Source organism: Uloborus diversus, chromosome 5 (genome assembly GCF_026930045.1).
Source record: "Uloborus diversus isolate 005 chromosome 5, Udiv.v.3.1, whole genome shotgun sequence".
Lineage (NCBI taxonomy): Eukaryota > Metazoa > Arthropoda > Arachnida > Araneae > Uloboridae > Uloborus > Uloborus diversus.
The window spans coordinates 87,470,691-87,484,033 of NC_072735.1; the positions used below are offsets into that span (position 1 = coordinate 87,470,691).

General features: G+C 33.6%; 1 protein-coding gene across 5 annotated transcripts in view; it reads left to right on the forward strand.

Annotated features, from left to right (window-relative positions):
* LOC129222314 (copper chaperone for superoxide dismutase-like) overlaps nt 1-10,116 on the forward strand; it is a 64,288-nt gene extending 54,172 nt beyond the window's left edge. For all 5 annotated transcript variants that reach the window (XM_054856803.1, XM_054856805.1, XM_054856807.1 and 2 more), the window contains one exon: nt 9,822-10,116. In XM_054856803.1, coding sequence (XP_054712778.1) covers nt 9,822-9,924 — 103 coding nt within the window. In that variant the 3' untranslated portion in view covers nt 9,925-10,116. The remainder of the gene's footprint in view (nt 1-9,821) is intronic.
* The last annotated feature ends 3,227 nt before the right edge of the window (nt 10,117-13,343 follow it).

A 13,343-nucleotide genomic window follows, 5' to 3' on the forward strand; every position in this document is an offset into this window, starting at 1 on the left:
GCCACAAAAAAACCCCGCTAGCATCGCGGGGAAAAAACCCCCCCACACGTGAGCCCAACTAGGCTTCACGATCAAAAAACAACAACTGGGGATCGTTGAGAGAAGAGAGAGTGCAGCCCAGAGTGCTGCCACTCGCCACAATATATATGTTTCATCAGCCAATGAGATTCCATGCCTCGATGACGTCACCACACTAACTTCTACTTCAACCATCACTCATTTGTTTATTCCACTGCCGCGAATATTCGTACTCCTCTCCATAGCACGTGCGGTCAACAAGTGGAATTAATTCGAATCAATCAGGTGACAACTCAACTTTTTCTGAATCGACACATCGAGACATGTAATCTTCAATGGTTTCAGTAAACAGTCGCCATTAATTATGGCGTGGGGAAATTGTCGATTGAAATGTCAGCACCAACTAGTTGACTAGTTCTACTTTTACCAGACTGGGCTTAAAGTAGGTACATTTAACTTTAAATTATTTTCTTTAAATTATCGGCTGTGGACCGAGAATACAAAAATAAAATAATATTTTATGCCAACAAAGAGGAATGAGCTGAGTTTTAAAAATTTGGTTGAAAAAGAAATGCTTAAATTTATTATTTGTATTTGTTCTTTTAAGTTATTGCTAGTATACAATACTGCATTCATAGAATTTATGCATGGTCATTTATACATTTTGCCAAATGTATAAATTTAACCTTTAATATCAATCATCAAAATTCTTTACAATAGCAACAACTTGTTGCAGGTAACCTGCCTAAACATCTCGCTTCCTCCAACTCAAATGATATGCAGAAACTTGCTGCCAGTTTTTAATGTTCAAAGTTTTTAAGTCATTTTCAATATCATCTATCCACCTTGTTGATGATCTTCCTCTTGTTCAAAATCCCATAGAATTCTTGAATGTGGTCTAAAAATGTGTCTAAAATCAATCTCTAAAATAAAGGAAGATGTTTAATTAACACTAGAACTGCCAGGGTGGCGACAGATCAGGGAAATCAGGGAAAAGTCAGGGAACTTTATTAATCAGGGAAAAGTCAGGGAAATATCAGGGAATTTTGAAAAAAATACAAAAAATCAGGGAAAATTGATTTTATGAAGAAAAAAATTTTTTTTTTGCTTTACAAAATTAAGTACTTTAATTCCCTACGAATTTTCCGCCAATTATCTGTTCAAAAAAAAAAAAGTAAAATTAATGAGGTGCGATTGTAAACTGCCGCATTTGTGCATCTTTTTTCCTTAACGTCAAAGTATTGAATCTTACTTATTAACCACAGGATGAACTTCCTAAGATTGCTTCTGTGTCTGTTAGGTTGTTTATTTTACCTAGCTTGTAATTTCCTTTTACGCTTTCAATGCTACGTAAAATAAACAACCATACAGGCAAAGAGGAAGCCTTCATTAATGCCTTAGCTCCTTGACTTTATTCCATTGTCCAGTGTCTTTCGTCCATAAACTCATAACGTTTTGCATTGAGAAAGGCGTTCCCTGAAACGCCAAAACACGTGTCTGCTGAAATCGGCAATTTGTGCTTTTTTGACGTTTTTTTTTCTTACTTTAAATATCTTTATTTTTTATTGTTAAAATGCTGTATTCATTCATTAAAACCTATGTTCTTGATTAGAGAAAAGCTTCCTATTAATGGATGTCAAAAGGTTTCATCTGTTTTGCATAAATATGTCTATTAATTATATAAGAATAACTACATTACTTCTATTCTTTCACTATTACTTGTTATTATTGCAACAATTATTATACTGTTTGGAAACTTAGTTCAAAATAATTTCAATTACTTTTTAGTTCTATCATAAATACACATGTTTTTAAGAGTAATTTTAATAGTTTTTTAAAATTCTTATGCTAAATGGTTTCTGGAAGTAAAGTTTTTTTTTTTTTAATTTTCTCTAATCTTTCCATGTAGAAAAATTTAATATACTGTTTCGTAGGGTTTTTTTTTTTCAAAAAAATTGACTTGATATGTTTACAATACTGCATTTTATACAAACATACAATGGATTTCAAGTAGAGCAAAGAAAGAAAACCATTATTATTGGTAATGTAAATCAGGGAAATTTGGTGAACTTAATCAGGGAAATCAGGGAAAAGTCAGGGAACTTTTTTTCACAGTTCCTGTCGCCACCCTGACTGCGGAAATTTCCGTATACCTAAAACCGCGGGCAGGGGTCAATTTGACCCCAAGCTTAAAATGGGTTCGTTAATGTTTAGAAAGAAGTAAAAAAATATTTTTGATGAAGAAGAGTAATACTAAGATAATTCCAATATAATAGGAAGATACAAAATTCTCTCCCATTAACTTTGATCATTTATTCATTTCACTTTGTAGTGCAAAATTTTTTAGCGCATGTTAAAAATATTAAAATTTTTAAAAAACTCTGTAATTTTAGGAAGAAGGAAACATTCTGTGGTTTATTTTAATTGTATTGCTTGCTTATTTTTTATGAATAAATCTACAAAAAATTCTTAAATTAAAATGACAAAGCTCTTACCAGCAATATGGATACATTCTTCGTTCGTTACATGCAATTAACACAGCTCCTTTTTATGCACTTAGTGCACTTGCCACATATTGGGTTTTTACAGTCAAAACAGTTGTCAACAGTTTTATTATTGCATTTTGGGACATGACAACGCACTCTCTTTGGAACTACTGACATATTTTTTTTGGATCCGGGCGTCAGTGTGGTTAAATTCCGGCTTTGCAATATGCCTGGATACGTTCTTTTACGTTTTGTTGAAATGTATGTTGCTCTCAGTTCTTCGACGAGCTGCTGAAGAAACTCTTTCTTTGAAATGTTTTTTCCTGTGGCTTGTTTATACAAAATCCAAGAATTTATTCCCGCAAGGTCAAGGATATTGTAAAAGACGTGAACAGGCCATCTCCTAGACCCAGCTTTTACGGTGTACTTTTGAGCCATTTGGTCTGCGACATCCACACCACATTTTGTAGTGTTATAAAATGATACCGTTTCTGGTAACATTTTCTTATTATTAGTGTCAATATGAACAGTTGGATGCAATGAGCTAAGTAGTATGACATTTTTCTTTTGCTTCCCTTGATAAACTGTCATGGTGATGCCATCGAGCTTTAGTAATGTCGTTTCATGCAAGGGTGTCTTCATTTTTTTTACAATTGTAGGCACTTCTCTAGCTTGTAAATCGTAGCTACAAGCTTGTCTTTTTTTCTTTTAAAATTTTTGCTAGGTTCAGAGTTGTAAAATAATTGTCCGTGGTGACATTCCTTCCTTTATTTTCAAACGGTTTGATTAAATTTAGAACAACATATTCGCAAAGATTCTGATTTGTAGGACGATTCTTATCTTTACCTAGATATGGAAAACCATTCACTATGTACTTTGTGTCAGCATCTGTGGCAATCCAGAATTTTATCCCAAACTTGTCAGGTTTATTTGGCATGTATTGCGTAAACTTGCATCTGGCTTTTGTGGGAAAGAGTTGTTCATCAACTGTAATATAGGGTCTGGGTTTATAACAATTGATAGAATTTTCAGCAAACATGTACCAAATTTTTGAAATTAGACAAAATTTGTCCGTTTTCAAACGTTCTGATCTGGTTGTTTTTTGATCGAAATGTAAAAATCTCAAAATATCTCTAAATCTGTCTCTTGCCATTGTTTCACGAAAAAAAGGAGGACCCCATATAGTTGACCATAAACTGTCAAGTTCTAGGCCTTTTGCGCAATATAGACCTCGAGCATATAAAATTGCAATGGACGCATCAATTTCTTCTAATTTTAGGGTCCAATCATTGTTTCCCAGCTGTCTATGAGCTTCTTCTTCTGTACACATTTTTACGTGACGAAGCATACTTTCATTTATGATTAGTCTCCACGAGCTGGACGCAAATTCATCATCAATGTTCCGCTTTGCGTACGATGTCGGGCTGCAAGCTTCTTTACAAACATTATATTGTGAAATTCTTCCATAATCGTTAGTTTCAGAAGAAATAATTTTCCATTTTGATCCATCTACCCCAAAAATTTCTTAATTTTCTTTCAATTTTAGTGTTATATTTGGAGATTTTGTTTTACGCTTTTTTCCTCTTGCCTTTGATGTTACACATTGGTTGTCGGATAAGTGATTCGTATCATTGTCAAATTGAGTTGCAAAATCAACAGATAAATTATCATCTGACGATTCACATTCTTCGTTCAATGACGGGGCATATTCTTCGCTGAATAAATCATGGTCATAATTTTCATCTTCAGACTCATTTTCCGACAGCTCTTGCATGTATTCAAGAGCTTCCTTGACAGAAAGCAAACGACGTTTTCTTGACATTTTTCTGTCAAGACTAAGAATGGTTTGCAACTATCAGTATAAACGCAGCTCTGTCATATAACAAAAGAAAGAGAAAAAGCTAGTTTTTCTTATCAGTAACCTGTCTTGTTCTATGACCCTGACCCATTTGACCTTCAGTAGGTCCTTTTCATACCAATTGGGGAGCAGTTTTGACTGTTACCGATTCCAAGAATCGTTTCGTTTTGCATCTACTAAGCGAAGGGTCATTCTGACCCTTACCGCTGTTTTAGGTATAAGAATTAATATCTCGGAAATAAAAAATTCTGAATGGCTAACTGTTTTACAGGTTAGTATTTATACAATTTAAGAAAAAGTCAAAAAGTTTCAAGTCATTCCGCTAGTAAAATCTCTGAAAAAATAGAAATGAAATTTGATTTGGGTCAGATTGACCCCTACTGCGGTTCTAGTGTTAAATCTTCTGTTTAACAACAGTTATTTTCTTGTCTTTCTAAAAAGTACCAAAATGTAAAATGTTTCAAATGCTAGACAACACATTTCTGGAGAATTGCCCAACTCCCTAATTGCGTAAACAAATTGAACCAGTTTCAAAAATCACAATAAGAAACCTTTTTATTCTCAAGTATGTATAAAAATTGTTCATCCGTTCATTTTTGAAACATGCCTATTTCATTTTTTTTTCTTTTTCTAAAATGTCCATTCCCCCTATTTATTAGTTAACACTAGAAAGACGGAGGGGCCTGTGTGGCCCCTCGCATAGTTTGTTGTTTAATAACTCGGATAATATCTAACGGAACTTAATGGAATTTTCTGACTTTTCATTATATGACACTATTTGAATGCTTGTTTAATCATTAAATCATTCACCTCATAGTACTGTTAATATTGATCCTTATACCTAGAAAGACGGGAGGGGCCACAGTGGTCCCTAAGCATTTTGACAATTAAAAAATTAATTTTTTTCCTTTCTCCTAATTGTTGTAGCATAAAAAAAAAATGCCATTCACTCTAGTTTAACCTGTAACTTCCTCTTTATGCATCCGATTGGATATCCAAATGCTATAAACAGTACCGACTGCTTACCATCCTAACGGTGGCCATTGCTCTTAGAAAGGAAAACTAATTCAACCTTTTGCCCAGTATAGAGAGAAAAACTAAAAATATTAAGTACTAAGTTTTTATTTCGTCATGAAAGAAGGTGTATCAGGCGTGTGGACTCCCTCAGGAAGAATTTTTAAAAGAATTCACTCCAAAAATGGGTAGGTGCCACACTGGCCCCCTTTCTTTCTAGATATACAGAAAATGTCAGTCGTTCTAGTGTTAAGGGACCTTGAGCCCATATAAAAAATAAATTTTGCATTTTTTGGCTAGTTTTATTTTTTACTTTGAACTTTCAGTATCTTAACTCCGAATCTGATTTTGAACATTATTGCAATTGGAAGTATGCATCTAGGACTAGTGGTAAAAATAGAGGTCTTGCAGGTTAAACAGGAACACTTAGGGGAGAGGGGGGCACATGTGAACAAAAACGACATTTTTCTATATTTTTCATTATTGATTTGAGATAAAAAAGAAAAAGGTGCTAAATATGATAAATCAAACATTTGCTAATATTTTCATGCAGTTATCCCCCTTCTACAAGAGTAAATTCCAACCTAAAAATTAATTCTAAAATATGTTACATTTTGTTCACATCTGCCCCGGTGGGGGGGGGGGGGCAGTTGTAAACACACCTGGGGCACAACAGATACATAAATGGTATAAAATGCACCTAAGCATATCTTTAAATACTCTTTATTACACATTAATAAACACAATGAAAATATAAATATTGAGTACATAATAAATTAACTTGATTCAACGAACATTATAGCCTTCAAGTTTTACAGAAAAAGAAACTGAAGAAGCAGCTCGATATGTGCTACCTAAAATTGTAGGTGGGGGTAATTTTAGCAGAATATCATCACCAGCTTTCACAGCAGCCTTTACATCCAAAAATATCAAATCGGGTTTTTCTAAACCAGGAATTTGGCCGTTATCTCGACTTGCTTTTACTGACGCTGATTTCATCCCAACTCAAATAACAAGCTTAATGCCAGTTAATCCTGATGATGCCTCCACCAGCTGCAATGCACATTCAAGTCCAACCCCAGAATGTGTGAGACCATTGCCTAGAATAGAATTTCACGATTCCACTCAAGGGAAAAGTAAGCAGCGTCAAAAAAGGAAATCAAGAATTTTTACAGACACCCCCGAAAAAGATATTGTTGTCAAAGCTATGGACCCCATCGATGTTTGGACCCCCATCTATGGACCCAAAGTGTTTCCCATCGATGTATCATCTGTTTCAGGAAATACAAAGGTTTCTTTCTTCTGCTTCCTCATGAATTTAACATTTGCTTCATCACTCTCCATTTTCTCAATACGGCCAGCATAGTGAATTTTTGTCTTTTTTGTAGTGAATTCTACGAGGACAAAGTCATTCACAGCTAAATTTTCTGGTGCAAGGTTGACTTCAGCACAAATTTCTTAATGGCTACTCTCTTCAAAGCTAATGTCGGACTCGGAGTCACTGACTACAACCTTTGACTGCTCCTTTTTCAACAGTTCAGCAAGTTCTTTCTTTTCTTTGCAACTCTTTCACATTTTATCTTCATTTTCTCTGCCTTTTCTTCCATAGCTTTGACAACAATGTCTTTTTCGGGGGTGTCTGTAAAAATTCTTGATTTCCTTTTTTGACGCTGCTTACTTTTCCCTTGAGTGGAATTGTGAAATTCTATTCTAGGCAATGGTCTCACACATTCTGGGGTTGGACTTGAATGTGCATTGCAGCTGGTGGAGGCATCATCAGGATTAACTGGCATTAAGCTTGTTATTTGAGTTGGGATGAAATCAGCGTCAGTAAAAGCAAGTCGAGATAACGGCCAAATTCCTGGTTTAGAAAAACCCGATTTGATATTTTTGGATGTAAAGGCTGCTGTGAAAGCTGGTGAAGAACACTGACCAATTTCATATATAGTTGTTCTTTTTTCTGGGTGTAATATCAACCAGTCATTGAAAGAAGTTTTCAGTGTAGATTTAAAGGGACTATAAACACCTACATCCAAAGGCTGTAAGCGATGTGAACAATGAGGGGGGAATGTAAGGAGTACTATTCCATTCTCACGACAAAATAATATTGCATCCAAACTGATATGACTTTCATGATTATCAAGTAGAAGCAAAACAGGATTTGCTGCGGTACAGCGGGAGTACTTTTGGAAGTGTTTTACAACTTCTAGGAAGATATCTGCTGTCATCCATCCAGTTTTGGATACTAACCCTAAGCTTTCTGATGGTGCTCCATTTAAGAAAATATCTTTGTATCTTTTTCTTGGGAATACAAAAACAGGAGGTAAAGTGTTTCCCATTGCAGTAACTATACCACAAAATGATGCAAGTTCACCTCTCTCGCCTGAAACATTTTGTCCAACTTGTTTCTCTCCACAAACCGCGATCACTTTTGGAGCCTCCAACACAGCCGCGATACAGCTGATACTAACTTCAATTATTAAAATTTTTAATTATTCAATGTTTCTTAATTAGCCTAATCAAATAAAAAAATTAAACAATTTTTGAAATTGAAATAACTAAAAAAAAAACAGTATGGGGTTTATGTAAACAGTTCACACCTGCCCCTACATAGTGTGTTCACATGTGCCCCATATAACAACTTAAGCCTAATCTGATAAAAAGCAATATTTCTTTCAAATTTTTTTCAAAAAAATAGTGTACAAAAACTTACTTTATAAATCCCACTTCAAAATGAATAAAGTTCAAATCACAATAAAGATAGTGTTGCATGTGTTTTTACTCTGAGAACTGGAACATGAAAGTTTACTGGCACCTTCCAAAACAGAAGTTATTATGATAACTAAAAACCAAAATGGTTGAGAGCTTTGAAATTTCAGGCAGCATACAGTACTACTGCTGTCATCTACATGAATTTTTTTCAGATTTTTTTCCTCATGTTATCTGGGTAAAATATGGTTTGTTCACATGTGCCCCATGTTTACATGTGCCCCCCCCCCTCTCCCCTACCTCATTCCTGGCAGTGAGAGTCCTTTCATCAACTATTATTTAAAATGTTTCAAAGTACTTAAGTAGAAGTTATGTACATTAAGTGATCATGTTAAAAAAAAATTGACAACGAAATGGCAATTTTGGCATAATAAAAGTAGTCCTTCAAAATCCTATTTTTTCCCTTCAAAACTCCTTCAATTTTATTTCGAACTAATGGTACCAGTACGGATTTGCCCGTAGTAAAAAATTAAAAGGTAATTTGGTTTGCCTGTATACTTATGAATAATGAATAATGAATTTCTTGCCAATATATGCCATGTTAATTTGCTCGTCCATGTTATGGTAATTTACTCGTCCATGTTATGGTAATTTACTCGTACATGTTATGGTAATTTACTCGTCCATGTTATGGTAATTTGCTTGGTAAAATGGGCTTCAAATTGGAATAGAAGAAAAACAAAATTGAATTTTCGAAAAATCGCTTCGAGGTGCTCGCCCCTATGCCACGAACTAATTCTGTGCCAAATTTCATGAAAATCGGCTGGATGTTCTAGGCGCTAGGGGCATAATAGTGACTCAGGCATTGTAGGCATATTTATTTAAGCTTCCGAAGAGCTTACATAAAGAGCAGGGTTCGCACGCTCCTTCAAAGCTCCACCAATACTCCTTCATTTATGAAAATTTTTTGAAGGGCCCTTCATACCCCTTCATTTTGGTTTTAACTCCTTCTTTTTTACTTCAAGACTACATAACCTTCCTGTATAATGGTAACTTAAATACTTCAATTGACAACTTAACTTAGTCACAAGAGCGGTTGTTTAAGAGCGATTTTAATGTAGTAATTTCGTATATTTATTTTGTTTTCATAAAGATGTGATATATAAATTGATGAGAGAAATCATAAAAGTTGAAAGTGAAAATATTATTGTATGAATAAGACATTTCATAAGTGAAGTAAAACATGCTTAAATGGTGCTTTGTTATTTTTACAAGTTTTATGATTATTGTTTTTCCCTCCACCACCCTCTCAACAGCAAAAGTCAGGTTTTCTAATTATTATTTAAATATTTAAAAATACATAAATAGTTGTATTATATTAAGTAATTGTGTCAAGTGATGTCACACCTTGAGGGGGAGATGGGTTCATGAAATTGACAAGGGAAAGAGAGAGAGTGACAAAGTAACAGTTAATGTAACAATATTTTTATGAAAAATATGACATGTGACTGGAGAAGTTAGGCGTTAAGGTGGTCAAATATGTTGAAAAAAGGTGCAACATCATTTAATGACAGCCCAATAGTTCTCCTTCAAAATCTCAATTAACTACTTCAAAACTCCTTCATTTTATTTCTGAAATTAAATATGAACCCTGGAGGTTTATGTTAAGTGAATTTTGCTTTCAAAAAGCAGCTATTCCAGATTTGTATTTACATTTTTCATTTATTTCTTTTCAGATTGGTATGTGCTGTTATAGCACGTTCTTCAGGTTTGTTTGAAAATCCTAAGAGATTATGCCAGTGTGATGGAGTAAGCATTTGGGATGAGAGGAAAAAATGAATTATAAATATAAATTCTTGTTGAACAGAGTATGATTATGGACGTGTCTTGTGGGGCTTCTGTAATCATGCTGATGCATTCAGTTTGAAGTATTCATTTTTAAACTATGCGTATTTAATGTTTCTTGTTTTAAAACATTGTACATAATCAAACAAATTATTTTCTATCAATGTTGCTGTAAATAAAAACTGAATTAATATTTAAAAAGCTGTATTTTCTTTATTGTTTTGAGATTTATTCATCATTGTTAATTGAATACAAACCATTTGCCAGGGAACCCTTTCATATTTGCGATCTGTATTGATTTTCGTTTGTGTTTCCCCCCCACCCCCTTCAGGAGATTTTTATTTATTTATTTATTTTTATGTCCAACTCCTGATTTCTTGTTTTTTTTTTTTTTCTTTTTTTTTCACTTTCATCCTGTTATAAGTTATTTTGTGTGTGTGTGTGAAAAAAAAGCAATAACGGAAGGATGGCTTTTCAAGCAATTATACAAATACAAAAGTGACGACCAGCAATAGGATCTGGGCCCAGCTAGGCTGGTCCTAGTCAATTTACAATCCCCAGTGAAGATCAATGGCCCTCTTAAAACTATCTACTCCCTTTCTCATTACCACCTCTTCCGGTAAGCTGTTCCAAGGTTCCACTACCCTGCTAAAATAATAATTTTTCCTAATATCCATGTTAGCCTGAGATTTAAATAGCTTAAAACAATGACCCATTGTCCTGTTTTCAGCGCTAAATTTTAGCCCCATAACAGCTTTCATTTTAATAAATTTAAACAACTGAATCATGTCACTTCGGTCTCTTTGCTCTAGACTACATTTTTAGCATTCTAAGCCAGGAATCGTAGTCTAAATGAGAAAGTCCATTTATTAGCCTTGTAGCCTGCCTTTGAACTCTTTCCAATACATTAATATCTTTCTTAAGATAAGGAGTCCAAAACTGAACAGCATACTCCAAATGAGGTCTTGCCAAACTTCTCTATAAGAGCAGAAGAACTTTAGATTTGTTTGAAATAGATCTATTGATAAACCAAGCGTATTAAACTATGAAAAAGTTTCATTTTCTTGTCAACAGATGGTGCCCACCTTCTCTATTCATCAATCAATGTCGAAAGGGATTAGAGCTCCAAACAGTGCACTTTTAAGTGCTTAAAAGTAGTGTCAGAAGAACAAATTTTTCTTCCCAGAGATGGGAATTTTTGCTTAAAATTCAGTGAATTGAAGGAATTTACTTCTAGTTAAAAGGAATTTTGACTATAATTCATTTACTAAAAGCCTATTTTTGGAAGCTATCCACACGTGACATGTTCAACTAAGCAATTTCTTCCCAAAAAGTTGATTGTAGCATTTGAGATTTCAATCCTTTTGCATCTTAAAAACGTCCCACTTATTTTGCAAGTTGGAAGTTATTTTAACATATGCCGCCTCATATCTACTTATTTCATTTTTATTTTAACAATTTTTTTAAACTTGAATTTAGTTGAAAAATTGTTTTAATTTGCTTTCTGGTCGGATAATGTTTTAAAATTTAAGTGAAAAAAAATTGAATAGTTAAAAGTGGCACTTTTTAATATTCAATTTTCCAATTGCATTATTATTATTACTTTTTTTTTTAGTTGCTACTAACTAGTTTATGTCTCAGAAATATCCCTATTTCATTTTTGCAGGGTTCATACAGAATTCATGAGAATTCTGGAAAGTCATGGGGGGAAATAAAATCAGACTGGGAAAGTTATTGAAAATTTATATTTTCATTAAAAGTATAGGAATTTCGGAAAAGTCATGGAAAAATTCCCTCTTTAATGAATCAGGGATCGTACGCTTCGTGAAAACCTGGAATTGTCATGGAAAATGCCATAATTAAAAATGTCAGGGAATTTTCCAAATGTGCCCCAAAAGTTTTTTTCCCCCCAAGGAATTTTGTTCTATGAGATCTAACCTTCATTTTTATCGATTTTTCTTTCAAATAATTGTAAAAATTTTGATGCAAGATGACACTGGCAATAAAAAAAGTGGCAACCCAAAAAAACTTCCGCAGCCGCCATTTTTGACTCTCAATTGTTCCCAAGAAAAAAATTCCTCGTGTGAACAGGAATTATGCACAAACTCAACAGGAAAGAAGACAATACACTGCTTCGAAAACACAACCTAAAGATGACAGGGTCGATCGGGAAAAATCTTTTTTTTTAAATCGGAAAGTCATTTCAGCTACGTGTGAAGCGTAGTCGCCATTTTTGGTCATTCAGAAGCTGGAAGTAGACACGATCCTAAAATGCCTAAGTTTCCAAAAACAAATCAGAAGTAGATGTTTTCTTTAATTGCAAACCAATGAAAATAACACAAAATGGTCTGCTAATTGTTTTTATTATTATTTTAAATAATTTTCTTGATGTGAAAAATTTTGTTCTTAAAAATTAACCTTATCCTCATTGCCTTGAATGCAAATGTGATAAACACTTTTTAACTGAATTGTAGTTTCATGAAGATTCATTATTTTTTAATTGTCTTCATGCGACAAATTCAAAAAATTTTCTTATATTTGGGCGTAATCGCCAAATTGGTCATTCCCAAGATGGAAATACACAAGACTTTTTATTTTCCCGGAAACGGCATTGGATATTAATTGCTATGCCAACTATTGAAAACAACACAAAATGTGCCTTTTTTTTTTCGGATAATTCGTAATTATTTTCTGGAAAAATGCAAAATTTAATCTTCAGAACATTTTTTTTTTGTTCTATAATTGATTTAGACGCTTAGAGGTGCTAAATACTGACTATTTTGTTCAAATTGTAGTTTTTTAAGGATTATTAATTATTTATAACTACTTTTATGCTACAAATTCAAAAATCTAATTATTATCTTACACTTTTCAATTAATCGCCATATTTCTTCGTTTGCACTATGGAAGTAGCCGTAAATTTCCAAACACAGAATTAGATGTTTATATCAATGTAAACTATTGAAAATAACATAAAAATGTACGGAAAGTTATGAATTTATGAAAATTAACTAATACTTTCTGGAAAGGAAAAATTGAAATTTGAATGTAAGCATCCTTTAATATGTGAAAGGAAAAAAAATAATAAAGATTTGGCATAGGCCTATGATCAGCGGATGTTTATTTTTGTTACATGCATTATATGGTATGCCGATCGATGCAACAAGTTAATCATATTTATACTGAAATTTAGCTTTGCATTTTGCTCAATATGTTTTGTGTTATATACTAATAACAAAATAAAAAGAAGTATTGTAAATCAAAAGCGGATGCTAAAAGATTGCTGCGCGACTTCAGCAAAATGCTATAATACCCTGTTCGCACTGCAACATTTGATCCGGGTTACCGCTGATCCGAGTTAAAGTTAACCCATTTCCCTTTTCTCACTGTTCGCATTAGCTACCGCTGATCCG